This window comes from Eumetopias jubatus, unplaced genomic scaffold (genome assembly GCF_037043125.1).
Source record: "Eumetopias jubatus isolate StellerSeaLion01/CBP00866 unplaced genomic scaffold, mEumJub1_p1.0 scaffold_6, whole genome shotgun sequence".
Classification (NCBI taxonomy): Eukaryota; Metazoa; Chordata; class Mammalia; order Carnivora; family Otariidae; genus Eumetopias; species Eumetopias jubatus.
The window spans coordinates 33,967,581-33,990,201 of record NW_028274812.1 but is presented as its reverse complement, the minus strand read 5'-3'; the positions used below and the strand labels follow the sequence as shown (position 1 = coordinate 33,990,201).

The 22,621-nt window shown below is 37.1% G+C and overlaps 1 protein-coding gene and 1 pseudogene across 7 annotated transcripts in view; one reads left to right on the top strand and one right to left on the bottom strand.

Moving 5' to 3' along the window:
• L3MBTL3 (L3MBTL histone methyl-lysine binding protein 3) overlaps positions 1–22,621 on the top strand; it is a 118,350-nt gene that overhangs the window by 59,712 nt on the left and 36,017 nt on the right. For all 7 annotated transcript variants that reach the window (XM_028125354.2, XM_028125353.2, XM_028125352.2 and 4 more), the window contains 5 exons: positions 2,553–2,629; positions 8,188–8,273; positions 10,093–10,203; positions 18,923–19,037; positions 20,389–20,491. In XM_028125354.2, the coding sequence (XP_027981155.1) occupies positions 2,553–2,629; positions 8,188–8,273; positions 10,093–10,203; positions 18,923–19,037; positions 20,389–20,491 (492 nt within the window). The remainder of the gene's footprint in view (positions 1–2,552; positions 2,630–8,187; positions 8,274–10,092; positions 10,204–18,922; positions 19,038–20,388; positions 20,492–22,621) is intronic.
• On the bottom strand, positions 13,984–14,469 carry LOC114225629 (large ribosomal subunit protein uL23 pseudogene; annotated as a pseudogene).

Genomic DNA, 22,621 nt, shown 5'->3' with positions numbered 1-22,621 from the left:
CTGTCAGCAGAGATGTGCGTGTACTCCCACTACCTTGTCTGGTGGGTATATTCCTGATCTCTGCCCATAGACCGAACTCTCTCTGTGACTGTGGGTGTTGTGCCTGCCTCTGCCTTGGGGGCCCACTCTCATGCCTGAGAGTCTGTTCCCTCCCGCCGAGTCGTTTCTGTCTTCTCCATCAATAGGTCATCCCTCTCTGTTAAATTATTCCTATCAGTATCCAAATAGGAGAAGGGATTTTGGGGTTTTTTGATACCCCTTGTAGACCTAGCACCTAGAACACTACCCTGATCATGGCAGTTGCTCGGCATGTATTTCTTGAATAAATGAAGTAATATTTCCCATCTTTTATAAAGAGTTTTATTTTAAAGCAATTCTAAACTTAAAAAATAGTACAGAGGAGGGCACCTGGCTGGCTCAGTCAGTAGAGAGTGCGACTCTTGATCTCAGACTTGTGACCTTGAGCCCCACGTTGGGAGATAGAGTTTACTTAAAAAAAAAAAAAAAAAGTTGTACGGAGAATGTCCATGTATGCCTCATCCAGCTTCCCCGTGTATTTCCCCACAAAAACAAAAACAAGTTTCCTTTTGTTCTTGGTTTCCTTTTAAAACAGTTCCTTAAGCATGTTTTCTCTACTAGTTGACTCCATCTGCAGCAGTCCTTCCATTTTTCTGTTAAACCCACCCCATTCCAGGGGCGCCTGGGTGGTGCAATCGGTTGAGTGTCTGACTCTTGGTTTCTGCTCAGGTAGTGATCTCAGGGTCATGGGATTGAGTCCCGCCTTGGGCTCTGTGCTCGGCTCAGAGTCTGCTCGAGTTTCTCTCTCCCTCTGCTTCTCCCCGCCCCCGACACCTAAAATAAATAAATAAATCTTAAAAAAAAAAAAACAAACAACAGTCCCTATTCCGGTTTCTGCCCTTTCTTATCCCCAACTCCACCAGAACAGCCTTGTCAAGAATGCTAAAGACCTTTACATTGGTAAAACTGGTGATCAATTCTTGTTTCTTTTCTTCTTTGATCCAGCATCAGCATTGATTTCTTTCTTCTTTTTTTCCTCTTCTCTTATTTTCCAGACATTTCTTCTTGGACTTCTTTGCCTCCTACCTCTTCTGTTCTCTCTCTATATGCATTTTCTGGATGGCCTCATTTCTGTTCATGACTTTAAATATCCCAAATGCTGATGACTCCCACATGTGTGTTTTTACCCTTGATCTTGTCTTTGAACTCCAGATTTTTATGCTCATTATCTCTTTGACTTCTTACCCTGTCTGTCAAACATATGTTGATAACAAATCTCTTCACTGTTTGCAATGCCAGAAACTGTTGTCTGCAGTCTTCCCGTCTCAGGAAATGGTCCTAATTCTTCCTGCAGCCCATGCCCCGAACCTTGGAACGTTCTTGACTTCTTCACATCGCTCGCATTCTATATCAAATCTACCAGCATATCCTGTTGGTTCTTCTTTAAAGTATAGACCTAAAAACATGACCACTTCCTGTTATCTTTACCACCAGCAATTTGGTCCAGATCACCATTGTCAACTCTGGCAAAAGCCTTCTAAGAGCCTCATGTCATTTCCAGTGTGGTTAATTGTCTGCAAAGCAGTTAGAATAATTACTTCAAAACATAGATTAGATTATGCCACTCTTCTGCCTAAAACCCCAGCATGATACTCTAGTAAATATCATTTTGCTCTGAGTAGAATCCCAAGACCTTATCATGCCTAAAGGCCCTTCCTCTAATACTCTTCCCTATTCTCTGCTTCCCTTAGTCTATTCCTGACCCAGCTGTGAGACTCCCACCTCGTAGCCTTTATACTTGCTGTTCCCTCTGCATGGAATGGCTTTTTCTTACACATTTGAGCGGCTCAGTTCTCTTTCTTCACTTCCTTTAGGTGTCACCTTATTTGGGAGGCCACCTTAAATCTGTTGTATACAGGGGTGCCTTTCCATTTTTGCTCTCTGCTTTCTTCCACTTCCTATCCCCATAGTGTTGTGCCTCCAAAGTTGCATATTTTGTTAATTTATTTCCTGTCTTCCCAGTATACTGCAGACCCCACCGAAGCAGGAACTTTGCACATGTTTTCTGTGTTCCTCTATCCTCAGTGTCTATCCCAGTGTCTTGTGCATTGTAAGCGCTCAGTGTTTAAATGAATGAGTGAGCGAATGAATGAATGAAATGAGTTGCATGTTAAGATGAGGAATACAGAGAACAGTTTGATCAGGAGCAAGGAATCAGATGCCACCTAATGCCTGCTGCTGAAGAGGTCTTACGAAGATATGTGCTTGACTGAAGTAAAGATGACAGAAGAAAGAGGTGAGACTAGGAAGGGACTACGCCGTCCCGATACCTGGCCTCTGCCATTGTAACAGATGATAGAAATACCATGCTTGTGTTGTGAGGGTGATTGAGCTTCCAGCTTTTTGCACGTTTGCCCTTACAAGATGCTGACATAATTTTAGCTTGCTTGCCGATATGATTATTTATGTACACATTTACTTGTATTTGAGACTTCATCCTGATAATTATAATTTTGTGATTTATATAACTGCAGGTGTGAAGCATCGAGTCCACACATTCATCCAGTCGGTTGGTGTAAAGAACATAGAAGAACGCTTGTTACTCCACCAGGTTTGTGTTTATTATGTGCCTAAGATTTTTTTTTTTAGATTTTTTCTGTTTGTCAGAGAGAGAGAGCCCAAGCAGGGGGAGCAGCAGAGGGAGAAGCAGGCTCCCCACTGAGCAGGGAGCCTGACATGGGGCTCGATCCCAGGACCCTGGGATCATGACCTGAGCTGAAGGCAGATGCTTAACCACTGAGCCACCCAGGTGTCCCTTATGTGTCTAATATTCTTCATATACATCAAGAGTCTGCAAACTTTTTCTGTAAAGGGCCAGTGAGTACATATTTTTGGCTTTGTAGTCATACAACCTCTGTCACAACTGCTCAAGTCAGTTTTAGCACAAAGGCAGCCCTAGAACGAACATAGTTTGTTGGAGTAAAACTTTATTTGCAAAGACCACGCGGCTGGCCTACAGGTGGTAGTTTGCTGACCCCTGAGACACCTGAAAGTATATTCACTGGTTTAGTCCATAACAGTATCAAAGGTTGTCTTCTTTGGAAAATAAGTTCTTTTTATTTTATTTTTTTTTTAATTTTTAAAATTTTTTTAAAAGATTTTATTTATTTGAGAGAGAGAGTATGTGTGCATGATCTTGGGGGAGGGGCACAGGGAGAGGAGAAGCGGACTCCCCACTGAGCAGGGAGCCTGTGGGGCTCGATCCCAGGAGCCTGGGATCATGACCGGAGCTGAAAGCAGATGCTTAACCTACTGAGCCGCCCAGGCGCCCCCAAGTTCTTTTTTTTTAAAAAGATCTTTTATTTTCTCAAGTTGAAATTCATTTCTAGATCTTACATTAATATACATTTAAATATATTGTCTAATCACAGAAGTGCATTGTATAATACTATAGAGGAGTGGACATAGGGGACAGCCACTTGTGGTTGGAGCCTTGACCCACATGTGAGGCAAGCCTGACAGAAGCACAGTGTTCACATTTAAGTGAGAACTTGAGGCTTTAGACTTTTTTTTTTTTTTTTTAATAACCTGAACCAGAACTCCCATACTCACTTTTCCTTTTTCTATTGGGTTGTTGGTTCCAACCTTTTTGCTGGTAGCACCTCTTCTCTGTTCTCTACAGTGTTCAGATCCTTCAGCTGTCTGCTTCTGGCCCCGTGGCCCCTTCTCAGCTTCCTCACTTTCTTTTTGAGAGGGAACAGTCTAACTGCCAATAAGTAGTCTCTCTGTACGTCACATTGAGTTGATTTTATGTCCATAATTAAGACCGCAGGTTCCCAGGCATATCCCTGGTGAAGGTGCCCCGGCTACCACCTGGGTGAAAAGACAGGGTCCTCAGCTGACACAAAGCGTCACTGCGCTGTGGGTGGTTACTTACGGGTACTTATGTGAATGATGACAGCTTCGTTGTCACAGGCGAAGGATAGCTTCTTGGTTTGCTTCAAGCTCATTTGTGGTTGTTGCCGGCAGCATAGAAGAAGCAAAGACTCAGCTTGGAGCTTCCAGTACCTGTCTCATTCCATTCTAACAGCTGATTGCATGTGGGGGCTTGTCTCCAGTTCCTCGGTACCGTGTCTTAGTGTCTGATCAGTTACTCACCTAGGGGACCATTTACACCATCCCAGTGATGGGTGAGGTGAGTCCCTTCTGCTTTCTTGAGTTTTCTCCTGTGTTAGGGACAAAAATCCCCTGTCCTTTATGGATTTATAGGGCTGTTTTGAAGATGAAAGAGCATTAGCATAAACGAAGTGTTAAAATAAGATATGAACAGTTTCATGGCTCAAATGTGGTGCTGCCTGGAGGATTTTTTCTGGACAGCTCTCACGTGTCCTGTGGCTTACGTAGTATTAGGAGCCAGTGAATATTGATCGTGTAGTTACCTGTGTGTCACTGTTACCATCTGAGTTGCTGTGAGGACTCTTAGATTTCCCCACTTAGTATTGATCCATTTTTTTTTTCTTTTCCACCTTTATGGTCATAATCAGAGATCTGGTAAATAAACACAGAACCAGTGAACAGGAGGTTCCTGGTTATGTCTTCACAGTGCTGGCTTAAGTACTGTGGGAAGGGCTGGTGTAAGGCATCATTGTTGACTTCTAATAGGAGGCAAATAACCAAGTCATCTGTCTCCTTTCATGGACTTTTATAATTCAGTGGAAGGGAAAAGCCATAGCTTTTTGACACATTTAAAAAATCCAAATTTCCCAAAAGTTCAAAAGTACCAAACACAGCAACGTGAATATGCTTATCACCACTGATTGTACACCTAAAAATGGATAAAATGATAGATTTTGTGTGCTATATATTTTAGCACACATACATACAAAAAATGTTTAAAAAAAACCAACCTGTCAAATAATGGTTTTCAAGGCCTGTGCTTATGTCACTCTTCGGTGCCATGACAACAAAGCTGCTCTTTCTCCAGTCCCTTTTCTCTAAGGGAAGTTTCCTGGCTGCATCTCTGATGTCCTGTCTGAGAAGGGTCCCAGCTGCCCTACTGCCACCCTTGCTACATCCTGCATCAGTCCCCTCAGCTGCCCTGCTAGACACCCCATGTTCATGGTTTTTTTTCAAAATATGTAGCATGTCTACTGTTCTTTTTCCAAAATTAAAGTCTTTGTGACTTTTAAAATGATTTTATTTTGAATTATCCAGTTGTACATTAATACATGCTTGTTCTGAAAACTTCAGAGTGAAGATAGAGGTAATAGAGGCTGTTCTCTCTCATAGTTTAAGAGTGTATCCTTGTATCCAGTTGTACATTAATACATGCTTGTTCTGAAAACTTCAGAGTGAAGATAGAGGTAATAGAGGCTGTTCTCTCTCATAGTTTAAGAGTGTATCCTTGTATCTCTCCAGAAAAATCTTTCTGCCTCTTTGTATATACAAACTTCCATGCATGTGCAGTCAGCTTGAATATTAAATTGTGCAAGATATGGTCCTTAAAAATACGTTGTTAAATGTTTGTAGTCATAGAAATATGTTTGCATACTTGCTCTTAAACTTTTATTTTGAAATAACTTCAAAGGTACAGAAAAGTTGCAAGAATACCCTTGACCCAGAGACCGATTCAAGTTCGTCAGTTATATCAATGATGTCATTTGTACTAAAAGGATCAGACGTTGCACTCGGTTGTTATATCCCTCTACTCTCCTTCAGTTAGGCTTTCCTTGGCTTTCATGACCTTAGTATGTTTGAAGATTACAGATTAGTCATTTTGTTGTTTTGTCTTGTTTTAAAGATTTAATTATTTGAGAGAGAGAGAGTGCACGAGCCAGGGGAGGGGCAGAGGGACAGGCAGACTCCCCACAGAGCGTGGGGCCCAATGTAGGGCTCTATTCCAGGACCCCAAGGTGATGACCTGAGCCGAAGTCAGACACTTAACCAACTGTGCCATCCAGGCACCCCACAGATTAGTCATTTTGTAGGATGCTACTTAATTTGGATATGCTTGGCATTTCCTCATGATTGGATCTGAATTATATATTTTGGCAGGAACATCACAGAAACAGCGCTGTGTTCTCACTGCATCCTGTCAGGTTGCACATGATGTCATTTGTTTCACTACTGATCTTTTAACCATTAATTGATCAAGATGTGTTTGCCAGGGCCGTCTGGGTGGCTCAGTTGGTTAAGTGTCTGACTCTTGATTCGGCTCAGGTCACGCTTTTAGGGTCCTGGGATTGAGCCCTGCGTTGGGCTCCATGCCTGGCTTAGAGTCTATTTGAGGATTCTCTCTCCCTCTCCCTCTGCCCCTCCCTCTGCTTATCCATGCATGTGCGCTCTCCCTCTCTAAAATAAATAAATTTTTAAAATCTTAAAAAAAAGAGATGGTGTTTGCCGGGCTTCTCCACTAACACAGTTTTTTTCTCTCTGTAATTAGTAACTATTTTGTGGAGAGATACTTTGAGATTGTGTGAATATCCTGTACTTCATCCCTGCATCACCCACTAGTTTTAACATCTGTTGATATTTCTAGTAAGAATTATTCTGACAGCTGCTAAATGCTATTTTTTTTTATTCCTTGTACATAATTAGTTGATATTCTTCTGCAAAGAATAGCTTTATCATCTTCCCATGTATTCATTCAGTTAATTTATTTATCTCTGCATGCACTCATACATTACTGTTTTTATCAATGAGTTATAATCTGTAACCAGCATTATTTACTTTCATGTCCAGATTTTCTCAGATTTGGCCAGTGGGAGTCCCTTTAAGGTGGTTACTATGTCCTTCGACATGTTCTAATCATTTCTGGAGAACCTCCTACTCTCTGGCACAGCTAGGCTTATCTTGTACTTTCCTTGATTCAAACTAAAATCTAAATGGTAGATGTGCTCATTGCTACTGGGATGATGCTACTTCTGTCCCCTCAGAGGATATAGTTAGGAAATACATTCATGTAAAATATAAAAAAATTATATTTATGTATATTTCTATATCTATTTAGATATTAAAAACAATGAATTTATATCACTAGTTCCAATTCATATCCAAGACCCCTAAGTTTATTCTAGTTTCCTACTTTCTCTATTTATACCTCTTTTTTCAGTCAGTAAGAAATCTGCCTTCCTTTATCTCAGTTTATTTACCTATTTTTTCAGTCCTCTTAATGTAGCCAATTTCCCACCCCACTGAGCCACTGTTAATTCCTGCTCATGCCTGCCTCATGGATTTTGAGCTCTGGAGGAAACAAAAGGAGGCAAGAGGAAGGAGGGATAGTTATTTCTACATATTTTATTAATACTCTTCTATGACTTGGGGCACTTGGGTGGCTCAGTCGGTTGAGCATCTGATTCTTGGTTTCAGCTCAGGTCATAATCTCAGGGTCCTGAGATTGAGCACCCCCTCAGGCTCTGAGCTCAGTGTGGAATCTGCTTGAGGTTCTCTCCCTTTCCCTCTCCCTCTCCACTGCTTCTCTCCCCATTCATGCTCTCTCTCTCTAAAAATAAAATAAAAATCTTAAAAAAAAAATACTATGACTTGATTTTGCTTGTTTGATCTAACAATATGATGGTATATCTGGAATATGTCACATATTAGTATATGTAAATCTGCCTCATTCTTTTTACTAAATGCTTTCTAGTCCCTATGTACTAGTTCATATGCAATATATATATATTTATATTTGTACATTTTCTGTATTATGGTTATTAAAATTGTTTTTACATTTTTACATTAACAAACATCTGTGCATTGTCTGTATGTACATGGGATTTTTCCTAGATTAGTAGAATTAGAATTGGACATTAAAGGGTCCTTTTGGCTTATGTGTATCTGTATATAGGACTTACCTGAGAATATAAATTATACATTTACATATATGTTAAATTTTCATTTAAAAGGTAATAGAGGTTTGTGACATAACATAATGAAATAAAACTTAAAAAAAATTAAAAATAAAAGGTAATAGAGGAGTCTTGATTAAGATGAAAGTAATGTAATTTTTACAGTTAGTTCTGAGTGTGTTATTCAGTTTAAAGTTATTATGTGGAATATGAACATAACTTCCTAGGTTATACAATAATATATCATAATTTTACAGGTCAGTTTGTGGTTCTCACTGTCATTTTGGTTAAACCTGACAGGATTTACTTTTTTCTTTCTTAGGTTATCCGAACGTGAAACATTTTTCTTGGGATAAGTACTTAGAAGAAACCAATTCTTTACCTGCTCCTGCAAGAGCTTTCAAAGTGGTGAGTTAATTTGTTTTACACTATTTGATTAATTTGTGTTGACAATAGTGTTCATTCATTGAAATTGAAGAACAGAAAGAGATAGTACAAGTGAACCAGAATAGGAAGTGGGGGAGGGAAACAGCAGACCACAGAAGATGTTTTTGACTTCGTATTGTTTACATCCAGAAAGTACTTCATTTTGGACTTGTCTCCTTGGAAAATAATTCTGCTTGAATTATTTTGTGGAATGAGTTGTTGTGTTCTTATGGCAGACTTCTGTTTTTCCAGCTAGATATTCTGAAAAACCAAAACAAGACAGGATATTTTCTAATGAAAATTATATTTAATGGTTCCTTTAGATTTGTTTATGGCAAGCTGAGATGCTGTTTTTCATTTTATTGCTGTTAATCAGCATGTTTAATTATCAAAATACAAGGTCACCTGCTTTTTTTATAGTATCTTTCTAACCAGAGTCATTGCATCTTACATAAAACTTGGTAAGATTCACAGTAAACCTGATTTCTTTGCAAGGGAAGAATAAGCAATGAAATATATTTTACATTTTTTTGTCTCTAAAGTAATGAAATATATTTTAAATTTTTTTCATCTCTAACAACTTCCTTTATAATTTCTGTGTTTCTGTAAATTTCAAGAAAAATAATATTAAATATTTTAAAAATATTTTTAATGTAGCATAATTAGTCTATCATAGACATCACTTTTCTTTAAATGATTTTCTCATATACAAATTGCTAGAGTTTTTAATGATAGAATTAATTAGACGTGTGGGCCCACATACAGAAAAGAACATCAAAAATTTTTGAGAGAAAAAAGTATATTACATGAAGAAAAGCCATTTAAAGGACGTATCTGATAGTAAATTTAGGATCTAAAAATGAATAGAGTCATGCCCTACTTAAGAATTTTTACCTGACTCTCTAACTTTAACTCAAGCTATTGCAAAGAAGAACTGCATTGTACTTTGCTTTGAACTGGATAAAATCACATCACTATCAGTCTGCATGTCTCCTGTCATGTTGATACCAGAAAGAAAACTATGATTTCTCTAGTTTGGCCTTCGGATGCCTTGCATTGATTGTTTTTTATCCTTTACATGATTTTCACACTTAATTTTCAGAGCCACAGTTTTGTTCTACCCAGTTTAAAGAACAGGGGTGTGAAGTTCAGAAAAGTTAAGCAATTTGCCTAACGTAACAATCACCTTGCCTTCTACAGCCTGTCACTTTTTTGGGGGTTTCTAGGTTTCTGCTAAGTACTGAGGCATAGGTAGCTAAGGTATAGGAGCAAAGGTCCTCCGTACTCATTCCTGTTCTTACAAGAGGGATTCTTAACAAGGGGTCTTGCATGTTTTGATGGCTAATTTTCTTTTTTTAAAGACATCTGCTTTTTGGTCTCATGATCATTTCTAATCTCTGTGTCACTTCTCTGCCACTTTAAAGTTCTTTCCTCTCTTTGTATAAATTATTTTAATACTTGTTGGTTTTTGCCAAGACACCTCCTTCTAACTAATGAGAAAAAGGTCTTGCCTCCCCTATGGCTAATCAAATAACTGCAACATTTTGAATTTTATCTTAAGATCTTTTGCTTTCTGTCTGCTCCTGTGGCTGGGTGCTCTGGCTGTTTCTGTTGCCTCGGGGTTTGGCCATGTGATTTGGGATTGTGTTTTTTGATAGGGAGGGTAAGGTCCAAAGCTGTTGGAGGAACTTGCGAGTTTGAAGGTTGATTCTGTAAATAGCTCATCTTAATCTGTCTCTGTGACACAGAGCCCACCTTCTCTTCCTGTGAATCTTACCGTGTAAAATTTTCTGTATGACAGAAACCTCCACATGGATTCCAGAAAAAAATGAAGCTTGAAGTCATAGACAAAAGAAATCCTATGTTTATTAGAGTAGCAACAGTTGCAGACACGGATGATCACCGAATAAAAGTGAGTGTTCTCTGTTGGGGTTTTGTTTTATCTTTTTTACGAGAGATCTTGGTTGGAAACTTAGCCAGTATTTAATTTGTGAAGTCCTATAATTAGTAAGACTATAGGAATATGCAAATAAAGCTGCTGTGCATCTTTGTCAATATTTATCCAGGTTTTCCTTTAATCGATGCAAGTTCTCTTTATGACTGACATTTAATATGTTATATCTACTTTTTTTCTCCTAGCACACACTCAAAATATTAAAAGTCCGTCATAAATAATAGAGTGATTTCTTCGGAATATGACACCTCATTCTCCGATAGTATGCTCTTTTTTTGAAAACTTGAAGGTTAATGTTTTTTGATGGGGTTGTGTTAGATGTAGACTTTTCAGAAGAAAAGTACTGAAGTACATCCTTTTAATATAGGATGAGTAAAGAGAAATAATCTTATAAAGAAGATAAGATTGTACCTTTCGCAGGGTCAGCGAACGGTTAGGAAGGTGGATTCAGTTTGTTCTGTCCTAGGCTGATAATGTGAAGTGTAGCCTCAGTTTAAGGCGAGGAGCTAGAAGTTCTGTTTCTGGCTTTGGTGTTAACTTCACTCTCAAACCAGAGCAATATTCTTTCTACTTACTCCACAGGACTGTTTGGAATTTCTCTTCAGAATAATAACAGTTATGGAAACAACAAGATGTTAGATTTTCATGGTGTTTTTACAGGGTAACAGTGTTCTTCCATTATTTGAAGTTCGTGGTGATAACAGTGCAGATTTCTGTTACTATCACTATTTTATCTGAAGCTGAGGTGCATAAAGAGTTAATGAATTAACTTATTAATTCTGGGCAGTGGCAGAACTAAGTCGCAGTCCTAATAAGCTATAGGAGTCTAAATTTATGCTCTTTTTAAAAAAATAAATCACATATTCAGCTATCTCTAATGAGATCATATATATAAAAAATTATAAAATAACATGAAAAACGTATAATGTGGTTTTGTATAAAATAGAAATTTTACTGTTTAATTCACTATTTTTAAGATTATATAATCATGCAATATTTTAGAAGTTATAAATAATAGAGAGCCTGTTAACCTTTTTCAAGTGCCTTTTCTTATTAATTGTCTTTGGTGTGATAATGTAAATCATAAAGCAATCAGTATTTTAGGACCAGAAATATTTTTTTAAAGTAATCTAGGCTAATGATCAGAGAAGTGTAGAACTAAACAAAATATTATTTTTAAAAATCAAATTGGTCAGAATTGGAAAAAAATGTGTTTTAGTTTGGGTGCATGAAAAGTTTATTCTCTTACATAGCTGGTAGGAATATAAAGGGTCTCGGCCTTTCTAAAAAGCAGTTTGGCGAAGGCATCAAAAGTCTTGAATGCTGCTAACCCTTTAATTCAAGAATTTCAGTCCTAGGAATTTATGTTAACGGAATTAACCAAAGAGAATATGCAAAGATAAAGACTACAAGGAAAAGAGAGCAGTGCCGTTTATAGTATTTAAGATTGGGAACAACCACAGTAGGATATGGGTAAAATAAATTACTATCTATCTATAGGATGTTAAATATTTAATATTGGCAAGTGAAAAAAACTCAGATTTACTATTCTGTATGATGTCTGGTATTGTTTTTTAAAAGCATATTATGGAATGAAACTGACCAAAATAATGACAGTGCTTCTCTTGGGGGGCTAAGATTATGAGTGATTATAAATGATTTTTTACAATTATAAATGAATTATAAATGATTAGGTTTTCTTTTTAATGATCTGGTTTCAGGAATACATAGTAATTACTTTCATAATAAAAAAATTTTAGATTAACTCTGATTTTACATGTGAGAAAATTTTGGCCCAGGGAAGTCAAATACTCTAAAGTGGGTAGTTCACTTAGCTAATAGGAAAAGTTTGGACTAGAATCCAAGGATCTCTTTTTGCTTCTGGCTGAATTCACTTTCCAGTACACCCTCTGGTTGTTTAACACCCAAAAAAGATCTGGCTATGAGGTGTGTAGTTGACAGTTATCTTTTCCACAATTGGTGATGTAAATTTCATAGCTAAAGGTGAACCACTAAACAAGTTACCTGTGTGTTTATGAAGTCCTCAGAAGCTCAGTGAACAGGTAACAATGACTCAGTTTCAGAATTCATCAGAGCCTTCTGAGAATTACAAAAAGCTTTCATTAGTAGAAGTTTTTCTAATGTAGGAGATGGTGTCGCAAGAATGCTTATCTTTCTTTTTCAGGAAGGAGGAGAAAAAGCATATAGAGACTAAGTCATTAGCATAGCTTAATATTTTAATATTTTAACTTTTTCAGGGAAAAAATCAACTCTTCAGTGAAACAAAATCAGCCTTTTATGGGCCATGATCTATATCAGACCTTGAGTTATTACCATTAAAAATTTTAAAACGCTCATATATTTCATCACATGCTGAAGGAAGACAAGCGGAATGTTTTTGCTCTCATCTTTAGGTTTGGGGACAGTGAGAACGTAATACAGTCCTTCCCCATCCGCCCCCACACTCACGTTTGGTTCCCCATACACACGAACTTGCAACTTTCCTTAGCTGCTGCTTCTGACATTTTATCCCTCGTTTTCAGGAATTACATCTGTATTCAGCTGTTTGTCACTCCATCAATTTTAGGTCTGGTTTGTTTCCTTCCTGTTAGGGTCATTCAGGATTAAGCTCTTACCATATCCATCCCTACCCTTTACCGGTTCAGTAGCTCTTTCACATTTCAAAAAAAATTTTTCCCCGTCTTCCATGTTCATGTTATTATGAGTAAGTAAATCTTGTTCACTGCTGAGCAGAGTAGTTTTTTTTTCTTATGACTGTTTTTCCTGGAGTCAGTAATTTCTTGTGTTTTGATTTTTTTTTTTATTTTCTGTGCTCATAGTATCATAAGTCTACCAGTGCTCCAATAAATCTGCCGTGTCTTTCTGTCAAAAGCCCAAGTGTATTTTTTTTAAACCTGCTATCTGTGTCTTTTTTTCCTTGAACCCTTTTTCCTACAACTTAGCAGTCACCTATGGTGATCTGGGTGGTTCTGCTCTAAGCCTTATCCAGAGCTTTCATCCTGAAATTGCTCTTTGCTGACAGACTATGTTGTATTTCATTTTTTTAAACATACTTGTTTTTTTTTAAGTGTTCTCTTATCTTGCTGAAACACATCTTTTTATATAACTTTCTAAGAAAGGGTTGATGAAAAGCATCTTTTTTTAACTGCTTGCATGTCAGTATTACTGGTCTTACATTTGATTCATACTGTGACTAGGTGTGGAATGCTAGGTAGAGAACCATTTCCCCACAGAAATTAAAAGCACCGTTCCCCCATCTTCTCACATCCGGACCATCTCTCCATCCCTGATGTTCACGTGTTTTGTGATGTCATGTCTTGATGTGAATCTTTTTCCATTTATCATGCAGACTACTCAGGCTTTTTACTGTGGAGCTTCATGTCCTTCAGTTGTTGGAAATGTTTCTTGTATTACTAGTTTGTTGACTTCTTTTGTCTTCTCTCTTCTCTTTCTGGAAGTCCTACTCTGGTGTTAAACCTCTTGAATTGACCCCTTGATTTTCTTATACTTTCTTTCTGTTTTGCTTCTCTGATTTTTTATTCTACTTGCTTAGAGATATCTACTCTATTTTCCAAAACTTATGTTGCATTTTTAATTACAGCTCTGATTTTTTTTTAATTTTCAGCAGTTTTTTTCTTATTTTCTAGTCTCACCTCCTTTTATTTTATTTATTTTATTTATTTATTTTTTTGGTGAAAAAATTTATATTTCGATTTAGCCAGCTGGACTCAGTTTAGATGATTCCAATTTTGTTGGCAACATCCAAAGCATCATAGTCAGGAGCCAGTCGAACATATGCCTTCTTCTCTCCATCAGGCCTGATCAAGGTGTTGACCTTGGCCACATCAGTGTTGTAGAGCTTCTTCACAGCCTGTTTGATCTGGTGCTTATTGGCCTTGACATCCACAATGAACACAAATGTGTTGTTGTCTTCTCTTTTCTTCATGGCTGAGTCAATAGTCAGGGGAACTTGATGATGGCATAGTGATCAAGCTTGTTTCTCCTGGGAGCGCTCTTTCGAGGATATTTGGGCTGCCTCCGCAGATGCAGTGTCTTGGGTCGTCAGAATGTAGGGGACGTGTGGATCTCCTTTTTTTTGTGACTGTTGATGCCTTTCAGCACCGCTTTCTTGGCCTTCAAAGCCTTTACTTTGGCTTCAGCTTTGGGAGGGGCAGGGGCTTCCTTCTTAGCCTTCGGCACCATCTTTGTAAAAGGCTCCCCTCCTTTTAAATGGCATCATCTTTTTATTACTTGAAGCAATATTGTTTCTTATCTGAGGATACTAGTGATCATTTTTCTTCTGTTCCCTGCTTATGTCTTCTTAATTTCTTTATTAGTTAGTCTCTGCTCTGCTTTATTGGAGCCTCACCACAAATGTCAGGTCCTTGACTGGCTGTCTCCTTTAAGAAAAAGGCACTCAAAAAGTTAGCAGTTTCCATGGGTGGGACTTAGAGATGAGTGGACTTCACTGTATGATAAGAAAGCGAAGAGCCACCTTTTTCACAGGGAGATACCCATTTTTGGCATCTGAGTCCTTCTCTGGAGGCTTTCAGTTTCCACCAGTCTCTTCCCTGGCAGTCTCTGTGTGAGACAGAGGGGACTGGGTTGGAATATGCGGCTCTTGCTTAGTTCCTGTGCTTTCTGTCCCGCCCATTGCCATGGCAGGTTTGTTCTAGAATTCAGACACTCAGTGATTTTATTTCTCTACAAGGTAAACCTCTACTCTCTGGCAGGGTTGTTGAAGGGGCAGTTACTTTGGTGGGTGGAGTGGTAGAGTGGGGAGCAGACTAAGGGAGTTCTCCTACCTGCTGCCACCAGATTGAGTCCTTCTTGGGTTTTGCCCAGTACATCCGTTTGCTCTGGTCCTGTTCTTCTCAGGCACCTGGGCTGCAGCCCACCCACTCTATCCTGTAGGTCAACACTCCTGCCTTCCCCACACATCGCTATCACTTCTCACCTGTCAGCCACTTCTCTTCTCCATTTGTCCTCCTGGCTTTATACCTTTGCAGATATAACTTTAATTTCAGAAGAGAGTGAAAATAAGCACCTGGTCTATAATGTGCTTTAGTGAGTTGCCTTTCACGAGAAGAGAAAATCCGACCAAATCTATTTCTTTTTAAGAAATAGTGTGCTTTCTAAAATATTATGTCTTATTCTTGATAAGTTGTCAATAACAGGCATTTAGGTTTTACAAAGTTTCCAAAAAATGCTTCTAGATAAAAATGTATCCAGTTTCCTAAACTATAATTTTAAATATGTGTGAGTTAAGTCTTCCTCACTATACTTTAATCCATAATCGTCTTATTTTCTTTCTTTCTTTCTTTCTTTTTCTTTCTTCCTTCTTTCCTTCCTTCCTTCCTTCTTTTTTTTTTTTTTTTTTTTTTTTGAGAGAGAGAAAGCAGGCATGGGGGGAAGAGGGAAAGGGAGAGAGAGAATCTTAAGCAGGCTCCATGCCCAGCATAGAACCCAACTTGGGGCTCAGTCTCACACCTTGAGATCATGACCTGAGCCAAAAATCTAGAGTCGGACACTTAACTGACTGAGCTTCCCAGGCACCCCTCATCTCATTTTCTTCAGATTTTTTATTAAATTCAGCATTATTGCTGAGTTGCTTTCATATATACTTGTATTTATATTGGAACATTTGTATTATAAATATTTGGTATGTCTCTTTTGGGTTTGTAAAATTTTTAAATATTTCATTTTGTATGTTTATGTATCTTCCTTTCTTGTTCTTTGTTAGACATTTGATTTCTTTTCAGAATAGTCCCCAGCAAGAGTAAAACATAACATTATTAAAGTGTCTGGTTTTTTGTTTAAAACCTCTTAATATGTCAGCGACTGAAGTAGTAGAAGTTACAAAAGATGAAGTAAACTATACAAACTTTAATAAAACTATTTCATCTGGTAGGGTTAGTATTAATTTTTGCATATATTGATTTTTATATAATTTCAGATAGCATTTTTAAGTGTATTTGGTACTTATCAGAGAGAATGTTATTGTTACCTCTGTTCATAATATTTAAACTAAATTTTATCTCCTAAATTGAACCCTTAAACTACTGAAATTCTCCAGCTTGTCCACCAACCTAGTTTATAGGAGGTATTAGTTATATCTATGGTATCTAAAGTACATTAATCTTAGATAGATAACTTCTCATTGCCAAACCAAGATTTCAGTGTCACGGAAAACTGTGAAACATTGTGGTCACCAGATATGCTAGATCTACCATAAACATTCTTAAAGGCATATGGAAGGAAACTTTAAAAAGAACCCTTTTATTTAGGATGATAGCAAGATTTTCAGAGACTATATTGATGTACAATAATGTACCAGTTAATATCCCTGGGGCTCAATTCTGAGAGCACACCACAGTTACTTAGAAGTTGAGTAAACAACATATGTATGCACAAAACCAAACCTATGGATTAACAGTCTCCTAGGAAGGCTCAGCCTTCCCCCCCCCCCCCTTTATTTCTTTCTCCTTTTCATCATAGAGAAAATTCTGGTATGTTTCCAGGGTGGAGAACCATTTATTTGTTAGGATTGAGTATGTTTGCTCTAGAAAGATACCTGAATTTTTTAAAATGTAGTGGTTTGTCTACAACAAATGAGACATGAATTATGTGTGAACATTGATTCCAGTGTAAAAGAAATGGATTTAGGAATAGCAAGATCAGAATCCAGGAAAGTTTGATGTTTCTAGTAAAATAGAGTAATCATTTGATTAGTTGAGAATTAAGACACTTTAAACTTCCTGTAACACTGAGTTATGTCTGCTCATTTATTGGTAGCATAAATTGATATTTTTAGAAAATTATCATGAATGTCATCTCACTGTTAGTTGAGCATTGTTTTTCATCAGAGGAAAGGAAAGGGTTACTTTAATTTTCTCTGCGACTTTTATATTCAGTGTATGTGAATGAAATGAATAATTTTATTTGGATCCTTGAATTTTAGGCTTGGTTACTACTCCAACTAGCTGTGTGATCTCTTCTCTTCTTTAAGATAATACCTATGATTTCTTCCAGGTGTGGAATTCTGTGGGCTTTGATTCTAGGATTAATTGATTTCTCAGCTTTAGAAAGTGGATTCATTGTTTTGAACCCCTATACATGTATTTAACAACTCTGTACTATTCTGTCATACAGATGTACCATAATTTAGTTAGCCAGTCTCCTAACGGTGGATACCAAGGTTGTTTTCTACTGTAAACAATGAGTTGAGTTATTGAGATTATCAAGTCAAAGATGATATATTTTAAGTGATTGTTACTGCAGATAACACTCCAGAAGTATTTGCTAATTAATACTCCTGTCAGTAGTCCGTGAGAAAGCTTTTTATTCTCATACTCACCAGCTCTAAGAATCACCAAAATGGAACATTTTTGACAGGTTGAAGGAATTGCATCTTGTGGTTTTAATTTGTAGTTTTTTGGTTATAAGTGAAACTGATTATCTTTTTATGTTTACTATTTATAGTTAGGTTCTTATTTATGAACAGTTTATATTTTTCATCTTTCTATTGGGCTTTTAATCTTATTATGTTGATATATGATATCTATATAAATTAAGGAACAGAGTATATTGTTACATACGTAATAAATGTGTTTTTCAGGTTTTTCATGGGTCTTCCATCTTTTTTGTGGTATTTGCCACTCATTACAGAATATTTGCCACTCTCAAGTTTTAAATGTTCATGTAGTCAAACTGAACAATCTTTATTTTACGGCTTTTGAGTTTGGTGTCTTACTTACAAAGGTTATCCTACTCTAAGATTATAAATATATTCACTCGTACATTGTTGTAGAACTTGTATTGTTCAGCTTTTAATGTTTGCATTTTTTATCCATCTGGTATCTCTTGTCTTGTTAGGAGTAAGGGATTCACAGACTTAAGGAAATCTAGCTGGCAGACTTGATGTAAAAGTAAAATATATATAGCCTTTTGGTAAATCCTTTCATCCTAAAAGATAAAATATATGTAGTACTTAAAAGCTACCTAGCTGATCCTTAGTGACCCTGCCTGGGGGACCAATTGCACTTTCACATAGTGGCCAAGAACAGTGGCACTGACCACTCTTTAAAACGTCTTTGAGAGATATTGTAATTATTTATGAGAAAAAAAATGATATTTAGAAATGCATTGGATGGAGAGATATTTTGTAAACTGGGTGTATTTCTAATAGGATGTTGAATTGTTTAAAAAGCCTTATTAGCATAACTCTGGGAGAGTTGACTTTTAAATGAAAGGCCCTCTGGCTCTCCACTCCCCCTCCCATCCTCCCTCCCTGCCCTGATTTATTCATTACTTAAGTAATACTTACTGGGTGTTTGGTGTTGCTTATATGAAGATGTTATGTATTCAGGTTGTTCTAGTGTTGGAAGATACGCATAATAGTATTTCTGTAGAAGTACTGCTGGAAAAATTCCCTTGGGAAGACATTTCTTGATGGACAGATAATTTAAAGATAGGTCAAAAGTGCCTGTTTTCCTCATAGTGTAAATGAAGTAATTTAAATAATTGAAAAAATGTATTTGGTATTAAATCTACTGTATAATTTAGAAGAGAATGAAAATGGTTATGGTGGGTAGAACTTCTAATGTAGGATTTTTTGTGACCTGAATTGTACTGTTAATTTCTTTTTGTTATCCAGGTTCACTTTGATGGCTGGAATAGTTGCTATGATTACTGGGTAGATGCAGATTGTCCTGATATTCATCCTGTGGGCTGGTGTTCAAAAACTGGGCATCCTCTTCAGCCTCCTTTGAGTAAGAGACACAAGGATAACTTAAATAAATGTTTCCATGTTCTTGTGTAGAGTCCTTAAAGTGTTCTTTCTACTTCTTTCTCACTGTACATTTCTTCTCTATGTAATCCTTTTCCTCTTCCTACATTTTCAGTCACATGGTAGTCACAAAAATATAAAAGAAAAAATGGAATGTTTGAAAAAGCAAAGTTTATATAGATTTTTTTACTTTTATTTAGAAGTACTCCTCACCTTTTAAAATTGATACTGAATTTTTGGAAGATAGTTTGTCAGACTTAGTCTATCAAAATCTAATGTATCAGGAGTGGTTTTATACTATAGTTTTGCAACATGTTACCATTTCAAGAAACTGGGCAAAGTGTGCAAGGGCTCTCCCTATGAATTATTCCTTAAAACTGCATGGGATTTACAATAACCTCAGTAAAAATTTGCTTTAAATTCACTTGTTAAAAAAGTAAGCACTGAGAACTTGACGTACTGTAATTTCAGGTTTGAAAGAAAACATATTGTAGCAAAAAATAAATAGGAAATACAATGGATAACTGCAGGGTTTTAAAAAGTTTAGCGTGCAGTCCCCCATCTAGTGGCTTCATTTCTGGATGCTACATACAGGCTGCATAAAGGTACAAAAATTGACATGCATGCCGTTTGTTACAGTATATTTAAAATAACAAACCTTAGAAACAGAGATTGGTTAAATTCTGGTGCATTCATAATACAGATGCTGTGCCACAGCCATTAAAGAATATTACCATTGAGATGGAACTGAAGTTAAAGACCAAAGAAAAAAAATGTTTCAGAATAGTGCACATCTGTGCTATCCCTTGTATAGGACAAAATGAAACAAAACCAAAAACTTGATACATGTATATATACACACATAGGTATATATGGGAATGCTTAGAACAACATCTAGCACATTACACATTAACATAAGTGGTCAGGATGAGGGAGTGTATGAAATGTGGAGGGGGTAGTATGAATGGAATCTGTAACTGTTTCTCTGTATTCCAGTGTGGTGTCTGAAATTTTCACAGTATACCAGTATTCACATACTAAGTATGTTATTTACTTCATGAAAATTGCAGGAATCGCCGTTATTTACTTCATGAAAATTGCAAGAATCGCCGCATTAATTCACATTTAGATGTTTCTGGAATTTGACATTGAAAGAGGGTTAGATCAAAGTCTACCATTTCACTATTGAAGAAAGATAGTGTGAACAAAAGCATAGGGAAAAACCTTTAAAAATAAAGACTTTTAAGATTTAAAATTTTTATTTTACAGCCTTCTGGTTAACTTTATGCCCTTTCTTTCTTTCTCTCATTTTTTTCCCCCTTGCTTTCTTATAGGCCCCTTAGAATTAATGGAAGCTTCAGAACATGGCGGATGCTCAACCCCAGGATGTAAAGGGATTGGCCATTTTAAGAGAGTGAGACACCTGGGCCCTCACAGGTATGTGGTGCTGCCACTCACACAGGAATTCCTTATGTGGTCAAAGACAGGGTACCCATCCCATGTATGTGTAAGATAATGATTTCCATGTGTACTAATAGATGTGAGCTAATTTTATATTTTGATCTATACGAAATGTGGTTTCCATGGTGATCCTATAAAAACGAAGAGTATATCTGTAGTTGTCTTCCTGGGAGAAAAATGCATTCACAGTCTAAAATGGATTTACTCTAGCTATTTGCCTTTTCTTGACAGCCTGACCAGGTGTACAGATACTCACCTTCTGAAAGAGTCACTTGGGTTGACCGTAATGGGAAGAAGGCAGACCCTGTTAAAGGTCTTTGTTGAAGGTCTTTGTTTGGTAGAATACGGTATGATTGGTCTTTGTTTGGTAGAATACGATATGATTGAGGGACTCAACAATTTGAATAATGAGAAGTGAGATTATCATAGATAATCAAAGATTATCTATAATTATCTATAATCATAGATAAGCAAAGATTATAAGAAGCACAAATATAGTCACACTTGAGAGTGCATTGATCCAAAACAGTGTTTTTCAGTATTTTTCATTTACCCCTAAGTAACTTAAAAAAGAAACCAAAATTATACATTTGAAATTTGATGTATTGTTTAGGCGATTTGGGGCTCTTTGGAGACATTTAAAAATATTACTGAAATACCTAGAAATTCCTATGATTTGACTGAGATTTTCGAGGAACAAAAGCATCACCTGTTTAGGGATGTATTAAAATAATCATTTGTCAATGTAAGTGTTCTAACTACATGTTAATTGGGTTACCCAGTAAGGAAAATGATCCCTTGTTTACCTAGTCTGTACACACTGTGAATCTGGGTCTTGAAAAATCTGAAGATTGCACTACTTGTTTAAGAGTTAATAGGAACTGTAAAATTGGTGTAATTAATGCTTCTTCCTCCTTCCTTCTTTCCTTCCCTTTTTCCTCCCTTCCTCTCCCTCTCTTTCTTTGTATCTTTCATCTCTGCATCCACAAATACCGCTTATCTTCCTTCTGCAACACTCCTCCTGAGATTTTTATGGGATTCAGTCTCTATTCCAGAGTAAATAGTCTAAACATAGGGTGGTGATTCCATTTACAAATACCCATTTAAAAATCCTTTTCATGAGTGCTTGGCTCTCAGGCGGGAGAGCATGCGACTCTCGATCTCAGAGTTGTGAGTTTAAGCCGCACATTGGGCATGGAGCCTGCTTAAAAAATAATAATAAAAGAAAAGTCCTTTTCATTGTTTGTGTAAGTGCCAACCCAGAATTACGTGATTAATTTAAACTGAATTAAAATACTACACCTTAAAAGTTGTTCAGTGTTGCTGAGTGAAGGCAGCTAGATTATTTTTCAGGCATTATATAAGTCTAAGTGCCAGAAATAATTCATTAGCATGCTAAATTTCCATTGTGTATTAATAAATTATTTCATTCACTAAATATTTTTGAGGAGTTTTTTCAATAATAACGTGTATTGAGTATGTATTTACTCTGCACAAGGTATTGCTCTGTTTTACGTTTATGGATAACCTTCTGAACCTTATTAGTTTTAGTATTATTTTCTCCCAGTTTTCAATGAGGCCACTGTGGCACTGGAGAGGTTTTACTGATTGACTGCTGGTGAGGGGGGACAGGGATTGGCTCCCAGTCTCGCTCAAGGGTCTGTGCTATTGACCTCTCCCCTCTCACTGCCTCTCAAGGCCTCGCTCCAAGAATTCGTCACAGACCCAACCTTCAGAGAACTCAGGGACTAATGGAAATATAAAGCTGTACATAATTAAAAATACAAGATACTAAACAGTAATATTGAACCTTTGACACGTCCGTCAACCCCAAGATGTTCATCGGGCTGAGGCAGTTTGTTCCAATTATGAAGGAAAAGAATAAAGAAGCTTAAAAAAAAAAAGCATGAATATTGATATTATGTTGTTGGGGTGCAGTTGAAATTTTTGTTTTGGGCTTCTGGAAAGGAAACCCACCTTAAACAACGTCCATCGTCCCTTTAGGAGTGCTTCTGGTGTGAGCAGAGAGGTTTGCCCGCCACGGCGAGGTCTTTGGTGACAGTCTTGTCCCCTGCCTGATGGCACTGGCCACTCGTTACGACCACC